Source organism: Schistocerca americana, chromosome 4, assembly GCF_021461395.2.
Source record: "Schistocerca americana isolate TAMUIC-IGC-003095 chromosome 4, iqSchAmer2.1, whole genome shotgun sequence".
In the NCBI taxonomy this organism is placed as follows: Eukaryota; Metazoa; Arthropoda; class Insecta; order Orthoptera; family Acrididae; genus Schistocerca; species Schistocerca americana.
The window spans coordinates 37,103,796-37,126,221 of record NC_060122.1 but is presented as its reverse complement, the minus strand read 5'-3'; the positions used below and the strand labels follow the sequence as shown (position 1 = coordinate 37,126,221).

The following is a 22,426-nucleotide window of genomic DNA, read 5'->3' as shown; positions in this document are numbered from 1 at the left end:
GAGTTATGCAATTTCAAATCTGTGGCACCTGAACACTGGTGTGAAACTGTCAGTTTCATAACAGAAAAAAAAGTTGGCATACGTGTTGAACCAAACACTGAAATAACTTTAGCATCTTGTCTGTACAGTCAATGATATTGTTCTACAGGTGACATTTTATAAAATGTCTTGGAAAAATCTGGACTGGACAAACAGGTTGTTGAGCTGGGTGCTACACAGAACATCTATCAGCTCAAGTTGGAAGTAATAAGGTATATTAGCAGCCAAAAGCGAGAACGATCTGAGAAATGAATCGAAATCTGTCTTCAGTCATGTAATGTCTTGGAATCTCTTTCTGAAATCATGACAAAATGTCCCCATCACTAAAAAACAGTCAGACATGCCTCATCCACAAATGACTGTCTTGAATTACAGAAAATGTTCCAAGTCATGAAACTGAAGCTGATTTTTCCATAGGATCACTTTTCGTTTGATGGCATCAATTTTACCTGCCACCTGTTACTAAACGATTCTCCCCCTGCATTAAGAGATTTAATGAATTCAGGTACTATGCACTTTTAACCACAAAAGATTTTGTTGCCACTCTACTTACTGTTAATTCAGTTTTCTGCCCAAATGGTTGCATTGATTTCAGCCAGCATTCACCGTCATTTGTGAAAAGACAAGTGTGTCATATTGTCTTTCAGGCTAGTGTTGTAATAACAATCCAGTAAATGTTTTTCCAGTCCATTATAGTCAGATGGTATATTAAGCACTTTGCATGGCCTCTAAACGATATGAAAAGTAAGGCAATTCCCATTCAGCATTGAACAATGTGACTTCTTCACTTTTCATTTTTTAGACAAGTGTGTAGATGTCATAGTATTCCTAAGGCAGAACATAAATCAAATTTAATGTAAGTAATATTTATTGTTCATGAACTGCTTGGCATCTGACAAGGTGAATGCTTTCCTCACGTGGCACTCGGCTGCAGCCTTCATTTTCCTCTTCCCTTTCATCTGTCAGTCCAATTCACTTCTGTGCTCGGAATGCTATGCAGGAGCATGATCACCAGAGTGCTCGTGGAGCATTGTTTGGCCTGGCTTGTCATAATTAAATTATTAGGGAAAAGAGCTGCTCAATGCCGACACTGTTAAATTTCTTGGGGTTATTATAAATGGACTGATAATGTCGATTGTCTAGTGAAGTGATTAAACAGTTCTGCTTATGCAATGAGATACTTTCTAAATAATTTTAATTCACTTAGCTGTTAAGAAGACTGTATCATGCTTATGTTTTTTTTTTATCAATTGTTAGATGCAACCTAATTTTTCAGTGTGTTGAAAAAGCAAACCTCCTCAAAGTGTAAAGACTACAGAAAAAAGAAATATTCTGAGCTATGGCAGGTACAAACAACACCCAATCAAGCAAACCATTATTCAAGAGCCTTGACTTAATAAGAGGTTCTTTTCTGTTTGTACATAAAATACTTCTCTTTGAGCTAAAAAGCCACAGATTTTCAAGGTAAATTCTTTTACACATGCTTATGAAATGAGGCATATTTCAGACTACATGTTGTCTTGTCATAAGTAGCTTGTTTGAAAATGTCCCATATATCATGACTATAGAGATTAGCAGGAAAATATGGTCCAAGGACACAGACTACATGCTAAAAGCCACAGAAGCAAAAAATGAAAAATACTGACAAATAAAATGTTATTACAGTGTGGAAATTTTATACAATGGAAAGATATGTAGCAGCTATCAAACATTTTTACATTGTAATCCCACTCTCTTTTAATCGATGTATGTGTTCTTTTTATAATACCTACATGCATATATAAACTACAGATGTGAACACTGAAAATACTTAAAAACAAATAAGATTACAGTGTGGAAGATTTTGAGAAGGAGAAAGTCATGTAGCACCTATTTAGATTTTTACATTCTAGTCCATTTATGTGTGAGCACAAACTACCAATATAGTTGTACAACTGCTATTATTGATGAGTCACCAGTGTTTTACTCAAATGATTGCATATGACATGTTATGTACCAATAAACATGATACTATATTCTATGCTATTCTTATCATTTGTACCAATATCACAGCTTATGTACACATGCACCAACAAGCACAACAAACTTTTTCTTACCAGTTCCTCCTTATTTGATCCAAGGAATGTCTTTATTTGGAAATCAGCCATCAGATTCGAAAAAAAGTCAGAGAAGATCTTGAGTGCATATGTTGCAGCCAAATATGTAATCAGCTGCCATTGCTGTTAACAGAAAGCAAATATTGTAGGAACAATTTATTATTCCATCACATTTCTTCTATATAAATGATTGTAAATGTCCCTTTTGGGTCATGACAAAACATTAAGCCAATAGGTAATAAATTTTAGTGGAAGAAAACACTATGTGTTTGGTTATCATCCTTAATTGGGAAATTTTCTACCAAGAAGTGAAAGAAAAATTCAGTAACATGATTAAGTGTTCTTGTTTAGCCCTACTACAGAACTGAGTTTGTAAGGCCATACATTGCTTTCTTTGTAGACCATTCTTCACAGAAGGCAGACTCAGCAACTTTAAAAGGTTTCTGTCAGAAAAGTGATTCAACAAACTGTTAAGAGCAACATTCTCAAAACTTTTTTGAGAACACCCGAAGGAAAGAAGGAAGGAACAAAGGGAATGAGCCTACAATTAAAGGTTAGTTGCCTATTTCAAGGTTTATAAATGGTATTATTTACGTACATCAGCCTTCTGGGAAATACAACCTGACTCGTCAACTAATTACAGTGGTAGCTGAATGTGTGCTATCAGTGCAGATGCAGGAAACAGTATACCTGTTTCGAAAAATCACTGGTCGTGCTTCCGCTATAGTAGAATAGATAAAAAATCAACTTACTAAGCAATGGCAGGATAAAATATAAACACTTATAAAGGAGCCAGTGTTTCCTCCTTCTGCCAGAAGGGCTGAAGGGAAAGGAAGATGAATGAAGGAAAAGGACTGGAAATGGGAGGGTTTGGAAAAGTTGCCCAGAACCTCAGGTCGTGGGAGTCTTAAGGGACGGAATGAGAAGGAAAGAATCATTGCTGAAGACTGCACGGAACAAGGGAAGAATCCAGACGGCACATGTGGTGAAGCAGGCACCAAGAGCATGAGTGTCGTGTTGTAGGGTATGATCTGCAACAGGATATTGCACATTGCCAGTATACACCCTCTGCCTAGGTTCACTATAGTCATACCAATGTAAACCGTCAAACAGTATTTGCATAACATCTGGTACACGATACGTGTCATTTCACAGCTCCTTTAAGCTGTACGGACACAGACTCTAACACACTTATTTTATGATGATTCCTCGTCCACAGAACCAGTGGCATTGTAGACTTATAGTAAGATGTACCAATGTCTCTGTTATAGGTCTCACAAATCTGAAATGTCTGATACACAATAATCTCTCAACTGTTAAATGTCTCAAGGCCAACTACAGTGTCTACTTTAGTACCACAGTCACAATTACCATGTCGATTAGAGTCTGTGTTTGTAAGCATGAAATTCAATACACATCTGCTAAAGACTGAAGGACCATGCAAAATCACTTGGGCACCTACTCCATTCTTCATACAAATAGCAATATTATAAATTGTTTTATATACTGTAAGGTGCGAACACCTTCTCCCCTTATACTAATGTACCTCTCAGCATCTCTGTGAGTCTCGCTACCACTGCAACATACTTTGATATAGATGTGCCCTAGAATGGTGTAGTTTGCTTATCTGCGATACTTAAGAAGAGCGTTAAAGAAGGAGCCTGGCAGGCAGGGCTGCTAGTTATTACTTGAGCTCTGCTGGGCTAAAAGTCACTTCTGGTAGGTTGCGTAAGCCGCGCTGTGGTTAGATAAGGAAGTGCTACATAAGTGACATTTCTCTTAAGACAGCTTCAGTCGTCAAGCAGCCACACTTGCAGCAGCATTGACACAGACTAGTGATGACGCATTATTATAGGAGAAGGCATTTGCACCTTACAGTATATAAAGCTATTTATAATATTGCTATTTATAATATTGCTATTAGCACAAAGAATGGAGTAAGTGCCCAAGTGATTTTGCATGGCCCTTCAGTCTTTAGCGGATGCATATTGAATTTCATGCTTACGAATGCAGACGCTAATCGACATGGAAATGGTTGGGTTACAGTGGCTGTATTACATGGTATTAAAGTAGACACTGAAGCTGGCCTTGAGACTTTTAACAGTTGAGAGGTTATTGCATATTGGACATTTCAGATATGTGAGGTCTATAACAGAGACATTGGTACATCTTACTATATGCCTAAAATGTCATTGGTTTTCAGGACACGGAATCATCATAAAATAAATGAGACAGAGTCTGTGTCCGTATGGCTTAAAGGAGCTCTTAATTGCAGAAAGATTCAAGTTATTGGTGATGTGATGCATTATTATAGAATTTGAAATAAAATATTTATCCTTTCCTTATCTCCCCTCAGATGGCTCTCCCTTTGACAGCATATGTTCCCCCAGTTACAGGGTTGGTACAGGTGGTGGTTAGTTGGTTTAAAAGGGGGGGAGGGAGGGGGGGGGGGGGAGAGACCAAACTGTGAGGTCATTGGTCTCTTGTTCCCAGTAAAATAATTACACACGGGAAAGAAGAACAGAAAGGAGACATACAGCACAATAACATGAGAAAGGAAGAGAACCACAAGAACAACAGAAGGACAGCCAACACTACTATGGTCAAAGCAGGAAAAGAAAACCACTGAGAGAAGCAAGAAAAAGGTAGAAGGGGTAAAAACAAGAGAGCAGATGACCGTGGCTGGCCGACCACGAGGATAAAAATGAAAAGCCACCCACTCTGCGACACATTAAAACATCCACCTTAAAATCATTAGAGTGGAGAACACAAAGGGATAAAGGACATGCACTAAAACTTATATAGAATGATGAAACCCACCATCACGTATAAAATGTAAAACTAAATTAGCCAATGAGACGTTGTCAGCTAAAATTAATGGCAATGTGGCCGGTAACTGAAGAGTCCGCATCAGGGCAGCCACAGAATGACAGCTCACCAAAATATGGGTCACAGCACTGACACTGAGGTGGGTCATCACAGTGCATGGGGTAGCCGTGTGTCACCCAAGTGTGGCCAATGCAGAGCCGATAGAGAAGCACAGAATCCCTGAGAGAGGCCCACATGGAGGACTGCCACACATTCGTAGTCTCCTTACTGGCACGCAGTTTGTTGTGCGTGCTGAGCTTATGTCATTTCATCTCCAAAAGCCGCAAAACTTTGCAGCATAGTACTGAATGCAGGTCAGTTGCAGAGAAGCCAATCTCCACAAGTGTTTTCCGTGTAGCCTGTTTGGCCAGCCTGTCAGCAAGTTCGTTGCCGGGATTCCGACGTGACCTGGGGTCCAGACAAACACCACTGAACAACTGGACTGTTCCAAGCCATAGATGGATTCCTGGATGGTCACTACCAAAGGATGGTGAGGGTAGCACAGGTCGATAGCTTGTAGGCTGCTTAAGGATTCAGTACACACAAGAAACGACTCCCCAGGGCATGAACGGATGCGCCCAAGAGCACGAGATATAGCCACCACAGCTTGGCAGTGAAAACACTGCAGCCATCGGGCAAGGAATGCTGTTCAGTATGTCCTCCATGGACATACGTGAAGCTGACGTGAGCATCAGCCATCGAGTTATCAGTGTAAACCACTTTGTGGCCTTGGTACATGTCAAGAATCGAGAGGAAGTAGCAGCGGAGAGCTACGGGGTTAAGTGAGTCCTTAGGGCCATGTGAAAGGTCCATGCAAAGCCACGGCCTAGGGGTACACCACGGAGGTGTACATGCATGGACCTCAACTATAGGTGGTAAAGGCAAGAACCCAGTTTGGAAAGAAGGGATCGGACATAAACCACAATCAGAAGCCCTGACCTGGGTCGCCGATGCAGGAGATGAACCGCCATGAGTGGGAAAAGGAAAAGGTGATTCGGACACACATGAGAACTACGAAGGTGTGCAATGTAACTGGCCAGCAGTTGTGCACACCTAACCTGCAATGGAGGGACTCCAGCCTCCACAAGGACGCTGGTCACCGGATTCATCCTAAAAGCTCCTGTTGCTAGGCGAATGCCACAGTGGTGCACTAGCTTGAGTAAACACAATGCTGAGGGCACTGCCAAACCATAAACCAGACTCCTATAGTCAAGACAGGATTGAACAAGGGCTCTGTAGAGCTGCAGCAGCGTAGAGCGATCTGCACCCCAGTTGGTGTTGCTCAGGTAGCAGAAGACATTGAGGTGCTGCCAGCACTTCCACTTAAGCTGACGAAGGTGAGGAAGCCAAGTCAATTGGGCATCGAAAACCAGCCCTAAGAATTGATATGTATCCACTACAGTGAGTGGATCATCATTAAGGTAAAGTTCTGGTTCTGGATGAATGGTAATATGCCGACAGAAGTGCATAACACATGACTTTGCAGCCGTAAACTGTAAACCGTGGGCTAGAGTCCACGACTGCACCTTGTGGATGGCTCCCTGTAGGCGCTGCTCAGCACCACCAGTACAAAATGCAGAAGTCGTCCACATACAAAGAAGGTGAGACAGACAGCCTGACAGCTGCTGCTAGACCAGTAATGGCCACTAAAAATAGAGACACACTCAATACAGAGCCTATTCTCCTGGATATGGGGGGAACTATGGAAGGCACCAACTTGGACACAGAAAGTACGAAACGACAGGAAATTTTGGATAAAAATCGGAAGCAGGCCTCGGAGACCCCACTCGTATAATGTGGCAAGGATATGATGTCGCCAGCTGGTGTCATACGTTTTTCGTAAATCAAAAAAGATGGCAACCAGATGTTGGCGTCTGGAAAAGGCTGTTTCGATGGCAGACTCGAGGGACACAAGATTATCATTGGTAGAGTGAGCCTGGTGGAAACTGCTCTGACATGGAGCCAGTAGGCCACGTGACTCCAGGGTCCAGCCCAACTGCTGACACGCCATACATTCCAGCAGTTTACAAAGAATGTTGGTGAGGCTGATGGGCTGATAGCTATCCACATCAAGTGGGTTTTTACCAGGTTTGAGCACCGGAATGATGGTGCTCTGTCGCCATTGCAATGGAAAGACGTCACCGCACCAGATCTAGTTGCAGATGATGAGGAGATGTCACTTGTAGTCAGATGAAAGATGTCTAATCATCTGACAGTGGATCCGATCTGGCCCAGGAACTGTGGTGGGGCAATGTGCAAAGGCACGGAGCAGCTCCCACTCTGTAACTGGGGCCTTATAGGATTCACTGTGGCGTGTAGTGAATGAAAGGACCTTCCCTTCCAGCTGCTGTTGGAGAGTGTGTCGTAGAATTACCTCCCAGCCTTTCGCAGAGGCTCGAGCATAGTGCTCGGCAAAGTGCTCAGCAATGGCGTTTGCGCTGGTAGACAACACACCATTTATGTTAACACCAGGTACCCAAAAACACATTTGATATTTGCCCAGACTTGGGAAGCTGACGTATGACACCCAATGGTTGAGACATATCTCTCCCAAAACTCCTACTTCCGTCATTTGATGAGTTGGTGAACACAGGCATGGAGCCGTTTAAAGGCTATGAGGTGCTCCAGGTAACGGTGCTGCTTATGCCACTGTGGAGCTCACCGGCACACTCGTTAATTGCTTCAGCGACTTCCGGTGACTACCGAGCGACAGTCTTTTGCCAGGGGCATCCTAAAGAGCGAGTGATCGTGTTTTCTGCTACAGAAACGATTGTTGTAGTCACCTGCTCAACCATAACATCAATGTTACCATGTGGGGAAGATTCAATGGTAACAGCAGAGGTGAAAGTTTCCCAGTCTGCCTTGTTTAAAGCTTATCTGGGCAGATGCCCGTGAGCCTGACGCTGGGACAGTGACAGGAAGATGGGAAAGTGGGCTCTACCACACAGGTCATCATGTGCTCTCCAGTGGATAGATGGGAGAAGTCCTAGGCTGCAAATTTATAAATCGATGGCCAAGTAACTTCCATGAGCCACACTGAAATGTGTGGCGGCCCCAGGATTTAAGAAGCAGAAGTTGAACTGAGACAGTAAAGTTCCAACATCTCTGCCTCGGCCAATAAGGACGGTGCCACCCCACAAGGGTGTTTAAATCCCCAAAAGTAGGAAAGGTTCAGGGAGTTGATCAATCAGTGCAGTTAATACATTGACGGATACTGCACCATCTGGAGGAAGATATGCACTGCAGACAGTTATCTCCTGTGTCGTCTTTATTCTGACAGCCACAGCTTCAAGAGGGGTTTGAAGCGGCACAGTTTCACTACTGACTGAGTTTAGGACATAAATGCAAACTCCACCTGACACTCGAAAGAGTCGCTACGGTTCCTGTGGTATCCCTCATAGCTGCAGAGGGCAGGGGTCTGCATTGCTGGGAAGCAGGTTTCCTGGAGGGCAATGCAGAAAGCAGGTGTAAAGCTTAACAGCTGCCACAGCTCAGCCAGGCGGTGGAGAAAACTGCAGTAATTCCACTGCAGGATGACATCGTGAGACTGGGAAGGCATGTAACATTCAATGAGGCAGTTTACACCTCAGGATCACCTGCTGCCACCAAGTTTTTGCCTGAGCAGTCTATATACATTGTGTCTGAGGGTCCAGCAAAATCTAGGTCCTCAGCGGACGCCAAAATCTCCACCTCATCCGCGGACCGCAATTCCCTTGGTCTCGGAGACCTTCTTTTTGGATTTTTCTCATTGCTCCTTGGGTTTCCCTGGCTCGGAGGACTTCACTGATTCAGTCTCTGGGACTGAGGATGAGCATGAAGCCTATGACCAGCTGCTTTTGGGCTCTTCAGCCACATGCAGGTGTCGTCTTTCCCACTAGCAGAAACCTGGGAAGGGATTGACCCAAGGGACCCCTTCCTAGTGAGAGGAGCCAAAGAAGACTTATGCTCCTCTGGCTCAGAAGTGGGGACTGATACCCCCAATGGTTGGGGAGGTGTTGCTTCAGAAGTAGATGGTGCAGCAGGATCAACAGGGAGTGAAGTGCCTCCAACCATCAAGGGGGCAGGTATAGTCTTCTGTCTCTGGCTGCGTAAGAGGTCATAGAGACAGGATGTAGGTGCTCAAATTTCCTCTTAGCCTCAGTGTATGTCAGTCAGTCCAGGGTCTTATATTCCATGATTTTCCTCTCTTTCTGTAAAATCCTGCAGTCTGGCGAGCAAGGTGAATGATGTTCTCTGCAGTTGACACAGATGGGAGGCAGGGCACATGGAGTATTGGGATGTGATGGACATCCACGATCTCAACATGTGATGCTGGAAGTTCAGCAGGAAGACATATGGCCGAACTTCCAGCACTTAAAGCACCACATCGGGGAGGGATATATGGCTTGACGTCACAGCGGTAGACCATCACCTTGACCTTCTCGGGCAATGTGTCACCCTCAAAGGCCCAGATGAAGGCATCGGTGGCAACCTGTTTACACTTAGACCCCGATGGTCGTGCCGGACGAAATGAACGGCTCACTGTTCTAAATTGGTGCACAGCTCGTCGTCACACTCCAAAAGAAGGTCCCGGTGGAATATAATACCCGGACCATATTTAAGCCCTTATGGGGCGTGATGGTAACAGAAACATCCCCCAACTTGTCACAAGCGGGTAGTGCCTGTGACTGGGCAGAGGATGCTGTTTTTATCAAGACTGACCCAGTACGTAATTTGGACAAGCCCTACACCTCTCCAAACTTGTCCTCCAAACGCTTCACAAAAAACTGAGGCTTCATGGACATGAAAGATTCCACATCAACTATCATACATATGAGGTACCATGGCGAATAAGCTTCACTGCCATCCATAGCCTGACGTTCCTCCCATGGTGTGGCCGGGGAGGGGAACGATTTGTGATCATATTTCTTAACATTGAAGTTAGACTTTGCCCGCTTAGAGGCTGCTGGTGGCAGACCACCAGCAAGAGATGACATACTATGCTTCATGGCATGTCATCTGCCCTGATGCCACCCACTCCAACCAGGGGCCCTCCCCACGGGTGCCACCCAGAATCAGCTAGGGCCACCTGGGAGGATGACCATTTCCAGGAGTCCCGATGCCCCAGGGAGATGGGCATCTACTCCATGGCATACATGGGGAGTTAACGGCACAGGCATCAGCAGAGCGATTCCTGTGTTGTCAGGGCGCTACAACCAACAGGGTACATGGCGGCCCCACCACAACAGACTGGCTACTGTGCTGGATATGAGGTACTAAGAAGTCCATGGTCACTGTTGGCACAGAAAGCAACACAGCACAGTGCGTGGTGGAAAACACACCCAGGAAGGTGTCCTCGCCCAAGAGATGGAGAATGAGCAGGACTGCAATGTGACAATGAGAAAGTGGGCTAAAGATCTCAATGCACAATGGACATGATGCACCATGTAAGGTGCCCTTTCCCAATTGGCTCGTTCTTCGGGAAAATTTAGAAAAATGGAGGTCAAACCTGACAGGGGAACATCACACAAAGGCCGAAAGGTGTGAGACACCTTTTAGTTGCCTCTTACGACAGGCAGGAATACCTCGGGCCTATTCTAACCCCCGTACCTGCAGGGGTACAGTTGGTGGTAGAAGGTTGCAGAAGACAAGTCTTGCTGCGGGTACCATCATAGAAGTAAGGGCGATCCAGAGGGAAATATGGATGCAGAAGGGGGCACAGGGACTGGCCAAATTATTGAGGAGGTCGGGGGCAGCGAGAAAGCTATTCTAGGTTGGTGGGTCTAATGTAAGACAGAACGGACCTCATTTCAGGGTACAATTTCAGGAAGTCATAGCCTTGTCAAAGTAGCTTGATTAATACACTGAAGACTGGGATAATACTGAATGACAAGAGGTGTACTCCTAAAATGTATTTTGAAGGGAACAGCAGTACCAGGATTGGATGTGATGCCCCACAAAATCTGCTTTCCAATTAGGCTGGTGGGGTACATATGTACAATGAAGGGTGGGGTGAGAATTGTGTTGTATTGCTGTAAAGAGTCTGCATCTGAACAAATATGTTTGCCTAGGCAACGTTGGCATGAAAAGAATGACAACTGTCGAAACGTAAGTACTGTTGTTTGTTGACAGGTTTAATGTAAACAGAAATGAGTAGCTGATCCTTGGTGAGGATGAGATCAGCATCAAGGAAAGTACAAAGAGATTCTGAATAAGACCAGTGAAATTTAACTGGTAAAATGTATTAGTGACTCCAAAAATTGAACAGGTCACCCTCAACATGAATCCATATAGCAAAGATGTCATCAATGTGCGTAAATCTGAACCAAGGAATGAAGGCTAATAGATCCCAGAAAAGCCCCCTCTAAGTGGTCCATGAAACAGCTGGCATAGGAAGGAGCCATCCCGGTTCCCTTGGCCATACCTCTGATGTTTGTATGTCTCACCCTCAAAGGTAAAGTACTTCTTTGTAAGCATAAAGTTAATTATGGTGAGCATGAGGAACATTGTGGGTTTTGAATCAGGTCAGTAATGCTCAGCAGCAGACATACCATGCACAGGGGGATGTTGATATAAAGGGAGCAGACATTAACAGTTACAAGGCTTGTCGAAGGCAATTCCCAGTCAGTCAGTCTTTTCTTCTCAACTTGTCCGGTACATGTCTCCTGACCCAGGGTTTAGTACGATATTTCCTTAACTCTTCCGATTTCCTTAACTTCACCAGTCCTTTCCTTCAGCACTCTTCCTTCCTCTTAAACCCTTCGGCCACAAGGAGGAGACACTGACTCCGAAAGCTTACACATTTCTTTAACCTTCGCATATGGTTTCTCCTGCTGCCACTTGGTGAGAAGACGTTTTCTCTATCCAGTTACATTACATAATCAGAAATTGATTACAGTACAACCCTGCTTTTACATTCCCCGAATTAACATTTTCCCCATGTTTACGACATTTTTTATTGTTCCCATCAAATTTGCTATGTCCACAACATTAATTTGCACCTGATCTTGCATCAACATATCTATAATTTTCCCGTGATTTATGCATTAACAAAAAATACATTAACAAAAAAATGTTCATTGAGAAAAAAATGATGCTGGCATCATGTTGGCCGTCCAGTAGTGTTTACAAAAATTACGAGGTTTCTTGACACCAGGGCATTCTACTCAGTGGATTTGAACCAGTAAACATGTAACAGTTGAAACAATTTGTGCCATATCTCTCGCCACTGCCAAGCTCTAATTGGCACGATGGCTGGTGGGAGTAACTAGGATTGTTCAAATAAAGATATCATTACCAATCACAAGCATTTCCAAACTGTCTCTAATGCACAAATGCAGTTTTGTGATAGTTCTAAACATTGTGACACCTTTGTTGAACCATTAGCATGTTTTGGCATTTGACCACTTGTAGCGCTAGTTGACACCGTCATCCACTTTGCGTTGCTCAAATGTTTTGGGTTTAAACATAGCGCCAGTTACGTATATTTTTCATGCTGAGCAGAATGTGTTTCAAGAATTTATTCTCGTTGTCAAGTGCACTACTTACTTATGTATTTTTTGTGATGTTACACAAACAAACAATTGATAGTTTGCATGTGTGTGGTTTTCCACATAACTGAGGAGACACAGTACCTGATAACCTCAAAAAGACGACTACAGTGCAAGAGACACACAATAAAAAATATTCAAGCACCACACAAAATGCTTATGTATACATTTCCACTTCACAATGAGAAAAAATTCTTGAAACGCTTCCTGCTAAGCATGAAAAAAATGCATAAGCAGTGCAGTGTTTCATTATTTAAATAAAGAATGACAGCTGCAGAATTTCAAAACCATCGATTATGATGTATGAAACTGAGTCGAACGTTCCTACTTCCAGACAGTTATCAGTTCCGGTCTCATCAGCGGTTTTTATTAGATAATAAACCTTTATTAGATAGTAAATACGTCCCTGACAAGCCTTTTGATGTCTGTCATGTAGATATATCATACAGAAAGTGCAAAAATGCAAGGGGGTATCCTATACGTAACTTTTACAGCTTAAAACATTATTTCCCACATTTTACACCAGCTTTTTGAAGTCCCTTGAAAAGTGTAAAAGTGGGGATTCACTGTATTTTTATAGATGTGTTTCAGTGTACTAGGGAGCACTAAACAGCTTCCTGTTTTCTGTAATTGTCAGCAAAAAGCCTTCTGCTCAGTCAGGTCTGATCTATGACTGTTGCCACAGTATCAGTTCTACCATGGCTGCTGTCCAGGCAGCATCACACAGACACCTTTCACTGATGTACTGCACGCATTATAGCTTTCCCACTTCACTGCATCCGCCAACCACTTTTGTGTTTGCTAAGTGAAAGTCTGGCTCATCTGCTAACAGAGATTTGATTTTTCACAGTGTACATTTGCCGTTCTTCTTAGCAAGTTATCTTGTAGTGAAATTGAAGTAGACAGTTCCTGTGAGTTAGTATGGGTACAGGTCATTCATGGCAACCAGAATAAAATAATAACTGAATCCTTTTCCCAACCTCCCAACTCAGATGATACAATTGCTGAAAGGTTCAAAGAAGATATGAGTCTAATTCCAAACAATCACCCGACTTAAATAATTATAGTTGTTGGTGACTTCAATTTACTCTTGATACGTTGGTGAAAATACATGTTTAAATCTAGAGGTATGCATAAAACATCATCTAAGGTTATGCTAAATGTTTCTCTGAAAATTATTTCGACCAATTAGTGCACAGGCCCACTCAAATACTAAATGGCAGTCAAAACACACTTGACCGCTAGCAACAAATGATTCTGAGCTATTAACGAGCAACAAAATGGATACTGGGATTAATGAACATAGGGTTGTCGCAAGACTGAATACCGTAACTCCCAAATACACAAAAAATAAATGAAAAATATATCTACTTAAAAAAGGGATAAAAATTTCTTTGACACCTTCTTGGGAGACAATCTCTGCTCCATCCAATTTAACAATGTAAGTTACACCAGATGTGGCTTAAACTCAAAGAAATAGAATTGACAGCAATTGGGAGATTTATATCAAATAAATTAACAAAAGATGGAGCCGATCCCACATGATTTACAAAACAGGTCAGAACACTGTTGCAGAAACAACGAAAAAAGCATGCCAAACTTAAACAAATGCAAAATTCCCACAATTGGTGATCTTTTACAGAAACTCAAGACTTAGCATGGAATATAATATGAGACGCTTATTATGGTTTCCTAAATGAAACTTTGTCTCAAAACCTGGCAGAAAATCCAAATAGATTCCGGTCATATGTAAACTACACTATCTCTGCTGGATAGCTATGGAAATACTATTGATGGCCTCATTTTACTAAGGTTTGAAGCTCCTCTTGATGTTTTTCTGTGTTTGCAATTTAAAAATTTAGTTGTTTTGAAAAGCAGCCTTGTGCAAACATAATTAATTTATTTTTTATTTATATATTTACCCAGACATGTTTCGACACCTATGTGCCATCTTCTGTGGGTCAAATTTTTATTTCTGTAAAGTACAATATCAAATTTATAATAATTTAGCTATTGTGGCCTAAGAATTACAATATGTGCATTTCGCTTTGTTTTGTTTAGACACTCGTCTTAAAATTACATCGCTAAATGAACTGCATTATTATACATCGGTTTTTGTGCCCCTTTTAGTCATTTTTTGACAGCGTGTCATCTGCAAACTAGCCATGAAGAACAATTATTGTGTATTTGTGAAGAACTGTTTCGTGGGTAGAGGTTATGTGCAACAGGATGAAAAATGTAAGTACAGAAATGCACGCAGCCTCCACCAATGAAACAGTTCTTCAGAAGTACACAATAATTTTTCTTCACGGCTAGTTTTCAGATGACATGCTGCCAAAAATGTCAAAAAATGGTACAAAAACTGATGTATAATAATGCAGTTCATTTAGCGGTGTAATTTAAAGGTGAGGGTCTAAACAATACAAAGCAAAATGCACATATTTTAATTCTTTGGCCTACAATAGATAAATTATTATAAATTTGATATTGCACTTTACAGTAATAAAAATATGACCCACAGAAGATGACACACAGGTGTCGAAACATGTCTGGGTAAATATAAAAATAAAAAATAAATTAATTGTGTTTGCATACAGCTGATTTTCAAAATAACCCAATTTTTATCGATGAACTACTGCTAAAGCAGAGTTACTGAATACAACCCTCTGAAATTCATTCTCCAAAGACGACGAAGTAAGTATTCCAGAATTCAGTTCACGAGCTGCTGTCAACACGAGTAACTTACAAGTAGATATCCTCAGAGTACTGAAGCAACTTAAATCATAACAGAAGCAAGTTTTTCAGTCCAGATTGTATAGCAATTAGGTTCCTTTCAGAACATGCTGGTGAGACAGCTCCATACTTAAAAATCATATACAACCACTCATGCGACGAAAGATCTGCACCCAAAGACTGGAAAGCTGCACAGGTCACACTAATATTCAAGAAAGAAAGTAGGAATAATCCACTAAACCACAAGCCCATATCATTAACGTCAATATGCAGCAGGGAATTGGAACATATTTTGCATTTGAACATTATTAATTACCTTGCAGAGAATTGTCTATTGACACACAGTCAACATGGATTTAGAGAACATTGTTCACGTGAAACACAACTAGCTCCTTACTCACATGAAGTGTTGAGTATTGTCAACAGGGGATTTCAAATTGATTCTGTATTTCTAGTTTCCCAGAAGGCTTCTGACACCATACCTCACAGGTGGCTTGTAATCAACTTGCATGCTTATGGAATATCATCAGAGTTACATGACTGAATTCAAGTTTTTACTGTCAGAGAGATCACAGTTCATAGTAACTGACAGAAAGTCATCAGTAATTGTTTCTGGCATTCCACAAGGTAGTGTTATAGACCCTCTACTGTTCCATAACTATATAAACTATTTAGGAGACAATATATGCAGCCTTATTAGGTTGTTTGCAGATGATGCTGCTGTTTATCATCTAGTAAAGTCATCCAAGGATCAAAACAAATTGCAAAATGATTTGGAAAAAGATATAAAGTACTTTCATATCACACTCCAGACAGCAATCTTCACTAAATGACACAAATCGTGTTTCCGGCATGGCAAAAATTCCCACAAGGTGACATCTGTATACTGTTTACTTCCATACCACAATGCATATGAAGTGTATGTGTGCCCGTTTGTGTTGCATCTCAAACATATTGATCACTGACATCAGTTTAATTATTTAATAACTATTACATGATAAACTTCTCCACAAGGTTACATATATATTCAATTTGGCCTTTGCAAGGTAACACTTCCATTTTCTCACTTTCTGCCAGTGTAGTTCTAAAAAAGATTAGTCTTATTTGACTGGTATGCAAGTAAAAATATTTCTCAGTTGTGTAACACAACAGAGATGTACAATCACTACAAGAAGTCCTCTTGGCTTAGATCAATTTTTATTCTCTGCAGTTAAGGATTTTCGACAAGTTTTTCAAGTTGTATATTAAATTGCTTGCAGCAAAAGCCAAGCATTTAATGTGATACTACTAAAAATGGAAATGGGCAACTTAAGCAGTATTGACATATATAAATTGAAAAGCACGGTAAAATCTGTTGCTTACATATACTATTTAAACACATTTGTTGGGGGAAAAATGACAACTAGGAAATGTTGTTGTTGTTAAGAAACTTCCTGGCAGATTAAAACTGTGTGCCCGACCGAGACTCGAACTCGGGACCTTAGTGTATGAAACTGCTTAGTGTATTATTCTCTTGGTCTCCCTCTACGATTTTTACCCTCCACACTGCCCTCCAATACTAAATTGGTGATCCCTTGATGCCTCAGAACATGTCCTACCAACCGATCCCTTCTTCTGGTCAAGTTGTGCCACAAACTTCTCTTCTCCCCAATCCTATTCAATACCTCCTCATTAGTTATGTGATCTACCCATCTAATCTTCAGCATTCTTCTGTAGCACCACATTTCGAAAGCTTCTATTCTCTTCCTGTCCGAACTATTTATCGTCCATGTTTCACTTCCATACAAGGCCACACTCCATACAAATACTTTCAGAAACGACTTCCTGACATTTAAATCTATACTCGATATTAACAAATTTCTCTTCTGGTTTGATGCAGCTCTCCATGCTACTCTATCCTGTGCAAGCTTCTTCATCTCCCAGTACCTACTGCAACCTACATCCTTCTGAATCTGCTTAGTGTATTCATCTCTTGGTCTCCCTCTACGATTTTTACCCTCCACACTGCCCTCCAATACTAAATTGGTGATCCCTTGATGCCTCAGAACATGTCCTACCAACCGATCCCTTCTTCTGGTCAAGTTGTGCCACAAACTTCTCTTCTCCCCAATCCTATTCAATACCTCCTCATTAGTTATGTGATCTACCCATCTAATCTTCAGCATTCTTCTGTAGCACCACATTTCGAAAGCTTCTATTCTCTTCCTGTCCGAACTATTTATCGTCCATGTTTCACTTCCATACAAGGCCACACTCCATACAAATACTTTCAGACACAACTTCCTGACATTTAAATCTATACTCGATATTAACAAATTTCTCTTCTTCAGAAACGCTTTCCTTGCCATTGCCAGTCTACATTTTATATCCTCTCTACTTCGACCATCATCAGTTATTTTGCTCCCCACATAGCAAAACTCCTTTACTACTTTAAGTGTCTCATTTCCTAATCTAATTCCCTCAGCTTCACCTGACTTAATTCGACTACATTCCATTATCCTTGTTTTGCTTTTGTTGATGTTCATCTTATATCCTCCTTTCAAGATGCTATCTATTCCATTCAACTGCTCTTCCAAGTCCTTTGCTGTCTCTGACAGAATTACAATGTCATCGGCGAACCTCAAAGTTTTTATTTCTTCTCCATGGATTTTAATACCTACTCCGAATTTTTCTTTTGTTTCCTTTACTGCTTGCTCAATATACAGATTGAATAACATCGGGGAGAGGCTACAACCCTGTCTTACTCCCTTCCCAACAGCTGCTTCCCTTTCATGTCCCTCGACTCTTATAACTGCCGTCTGGTTTCTGTACAAATTAGGAAATACGAAAAAATAAATAGTAAGTTTCGTGTACATTTCAGCCAAGAAATGCCTAAGTTTCAGGAAGTTATTCAGAAGTAATGAAAATTATCATTTCCTGTACCTTGCATCTTCCCCTTTGAGGATTTGGAACAGCTCACTTTACCAAAGGTGTTTTAAGCACCGATTTATTTCAAGGACTGCTTTATAAAAGTAAAACATACCATATATTTTATTCTTGATGCAAGGTTTAAATAAAGTTACTGCATTAAACATGCACTACGCCATTTAATGCTCTTTTGTTTTTCACAGTCTGCACCAATATTCTGTGAAAGACAGACTTCCACAGCTTTTCCCTGCTGTGGTGGATGTGAGGCCAATGAGATATTAATAAACTGAGTGCCGGACAACATGCTTTGTTTAAATTGAACCTCTTTCAAAGTTGTAGATTGTAGATTGTATTTTATTGGTCCTGTTGTCTACATAGCAGCTTATGCATAAGACATTGGACAAGTCAAGTTATAAATATACAGGCTGAAAGTAATTTCAAGGCATACATATTTAAGCTTACAATAATACACTTTACACACAAGTATTTATATAACACATTTCACAAATTTAAATATTCTTCAATGGAATAAAAGCAGTGATGCTGTAAATATGACTTTAGAGATTTTCCAAATGCATTTCTGGAACAGCATACTTAAGGAGTGTACTGAAAGATAGTGTCAGAAACCTTAACATACTAGGATGGAAGTTTGAATTTAAACAAGGCTTGGGGTCTGTCAACTCTATTAAGATTTCACCAGTTATCACATCTACCAGAGGTGGTAAAAGCTGAGTGAATGTGTGATTCATAGACTATCAGTATGGGCTCTGTAAAACAAAATAGCATCGAAGGGTGTAGTGGGCGTCAGAAGCTGAACTCATCATAGCAGATAGAGACCAAAAATAGTTCACAGTCTGGTTGGAGTCCTGGCAACAAGAACACGTAATGGCACAGCTTTCAGCTGAAGAAGATGACTGTATCGGTCGTAGGAATGTTGTGCATAGAATAGAGACAGCAACTCAGCTACATGCCATTTAACATGCATCACAAGTCTGACATAATATTTCTTTCACACTGCTTTGGTAGCAAAACATTTAACAGTCTCAGGCATCAGTTACTCCTATGCTAATACTAAGTGACAACTTACCTTATACTGGTTTTCTATCAAAGCAGATGAACTTCCTGTAACTGGTGTATCATTTGAACGTACTGCAGCATATCGAATGGCAGTGGGAATTGCTTTCATAAGATAGCACACACCTATTGATATAATAGTCACTCGGCCTCCAGACAGTGCTCCGAGTGAGGCTCCTAAAATTGTGAAATTATTCTTATATCAAAACAACCTGATCCAGTTTCAGCATTTCAATTTAACAACCAAATTTTTAAAATCTGATTTCATAAGTAATGCCTATGAATTAAATTCATTTAATTTATAACAACATGTGATACAAACCTAGTCTTTTATTTGGGTCTTTAAATGGACTAACATAATTTCCTTCTGGTGTTACATCTCCTGTTTTATTTAGGAGGTTCTCACGGGGTATCCTGTACTTATTGAATATCACAAAACCATTATCAATTCCATTCAGACCAATCTTCTCTCCCATATCACCAACAATTACACCAGCAAAAGGCTTAAGAGTTGCTGGATTCCTTATGGGAACAACAAATGCATGTAGTCCATGGTCTGTTTTATCCGGCGTAATAAGCCTTGCATATACTATTCCATGAGTGCAACATTTTCCTGCAAAGAAAGATGTTTCAAATGGTTTATGTAGGTTTTTATACTCAGCATCCCTCCTGGTTATAACATTAGACAAAATTTAGAAGTAATTAAACATGTTCAGTTCATGTACACGTTTTCATGAGACACACTGTGTTACAGCACTTCAAACATTTTATGCAAGACACACAAAAATGTTTATAGTCAGAATTTGTTAAGAACTCGATCATTATAAACATTAGGCTACACCTCTGCAGCAGCCATCCTGCCAACCTTGTGATCAATGTAGTATTTCTTATAACTTCATGCCAGGGACAGCTCTACCACACAGATAAACTTTGGCATAAGATGTCAAAACCTGGGGTGTACCAGTTTTCAAATGGAAATCCAAAAGCCTGAAATATCAATAAAATTTGATTTTTTTCCTCATTTATGTTGTTAGTGACATTGCAACCTGCCAACTGTGATAAAAGTATTACTCTAGGCCAGGGTGCCCACTGGAATGACAAGACAAGTGATCCGGTGCTAAAAGCTTGAAGCCTTAGAGGAAGGAAACGGAATCTAGCAGAGCAGCATCTTCAAGACTGATGCTGCATACCAAGTTGTATGCCTGATGAATGTGCATGTTCCTCTACTGTCATGCACCAAGCCTGTGTTAGTAACAGTTTACAAAAGTTTCTTATTTGGTTGTGCTATTGTTACTGAATGCAGGAAAATCAGGGACAATCCTAAGTTCAATATTCAGTTTTTGGTCTTGAGGAGACATATCGACATATTTAAAATTGCAGTAATGCTGCACACAGTACCACGAACACTGAAGAAACACAGTGGGAAGAAAATTCAGTGAAGCAATAATTTAAATTCATTTAATTTATCTGTAGAAGAGAAAGAAGATACAGAAAAAAACTAAAGTATGTGATGTGGTTTGTTATGAAAAATGTCTGCAACTCTTTTTAATGATTTTCTAGGTGTAATGTAATGCCAGATCCTCTAAGTATGTAGCTACATATACTCTTGGTTCTGCTAAGATAAGGCTCCACTTGGCTAACAAAGAAACTAAAGAGCCAATTTCTCAACTCCACAGAATGGTTTGTGTATCCTTTTTGGTTCCATGCATTCTGATGTGAGTTCTCAACAGGGAGATCTACACTGTGCTTCACAGGTGACAGGATATAAGTCACCAGAAATTCATATAAAGTTATGAAACACACAAATATCATGAGCTATCACATTAATTTTATTCATATTACATTGTGTTGAAGTATTGAACATTTGGAACTTTGACACTAACATATCAAAAGAACATTCTACAGACCTTCTTCCCCTAGATAATCTGTAATTAAATATCCTCCTTTCATTAGTTAATTTTCTACAATGATATGATGTCACTGTGTATTTTGTAAGAGGAGAAGCTTCACTGTGGCAAAATAACATGGAATTTTGCACTCTTCTTGTGACAAAGATGTAGGTTTTGGAAATGGGAGGTCAACTGCAAACAGTGCTTTACCAAAAAAACTTTCTTTTAATACTCCCCCATCACTGTTAGAGTCATATGATGAGTGACTATAAAATCTACATCTATCTGTACATCTACATCTACATCTACATACATACTCCACAAACCACCATACAGTGTATGGTGGGGGGTAATCGGTACCACTGCTGGTTGTTTCCTTTCCTGTTCCACTTGAAGATAAAACGAGGGGAAAACAACCATCTATATGCCTCTATCTGGGCCCTACTTTCTCGTACCTTATCTTCGTGGTCCTTACATTGTCCTTATTTTGCCCGCAGTAGGATCATTTTGCACTCAGCATCAAATGCTGGTTCTCTACATTTTCTTAATAGTGTTCCTCCGAAAGGGCATTGCCTTCCCTCCAAGGATTCCCATTTGAGTTTCTGAAGCATCTATATGTAACACTTGTGTGTTGTTTGGACCTGCCACTAATAAACCTAGCAGCCTGCCTCTCAACTGCTTTGATATATGCCTTTAATCTGAAGTGTGCAGATACCAAAGACTCAAGCAGTACTCAAGAATAGGTCACACTAGCTGAGACGTGCTTCTGACCATCTCATTTAAACACGCGCCCTAGTTACGCCTTGGCTTCCCCCGCTGCTTTTCTGCGTGGCGGTGCCGTCTGTTCTCCTCATCTCATGCCCTGCCCTCTAGGTCGGTGGAGTGGAGTGACTGAGTCGTGAAGCATGGCAGTAGGCCATCGACTCCGGAAGTGCTTGTTGGTCTTACTTGCGGTGGTTTGTGTGGTGTCGGCCGGCTCATTCCACCGTGAGGTTCTACGGCATAGCGAGTCTGACTTGGAGAAGCCATTAGCTCCGATTATGCTTGTTCTTGTCGGAAGAGAATTGAAATAAGGAGCTGTCATGTTGCTGTTCTGGAGAATAGTGTGAGTCGCCGAGGACAGTTGCTCCGGGAATGTTTTGAGCACTGAGGGAGGCAGGTTTTCCTCTCAGACTGAAGTTGAGTATATTTCACTATTGCCATTGTGCTTTTGACTTTCTATTGCCTTTTATTAGGGTGGTGTTTGCAACTTTCTTTATGTTGCTGCCGCCGACATTGTGTGTTTTCTGTC

At 41.1% G+C, this 22,426-nt stretch overlaps 1 protein-coding gene across 6 annotated transcripts in view; it reads right to left on the bottom strand.

Moving 5' to 3' along the window:
* LOC124612379 (peroxisomal acyl-coenzyme A oxidase 3-like) overlaps positions 1–22,426 on the bottom strand; it is a 143,056-nt gene that overhangs the window by 79,452 nt on the left and 41,178 nt on the right. For all 6 annotated transcript variants that reach the window (XM_047140550.1, XM_047140553.1, XM_047140552.1 and 3 more), the window contains exons 6-8: positions 19,569–19,859; positions 19,260–19,423; positions 2,136–2,258 (exon numbers count right to left, since the gene is read on the bottom strand). In XM_047140550.1, the coding sequence (XP_046996506.1) occupies positions 2,136–2,258; positions 19,260–19,423; positions 19,569–19,859 (578 nt within the window). The remainder of the gene's footprint in view (positions 1–2,135; positions 2,259–19,259; positions 19,424–19,568; positions 19,860–22,426) is intronic.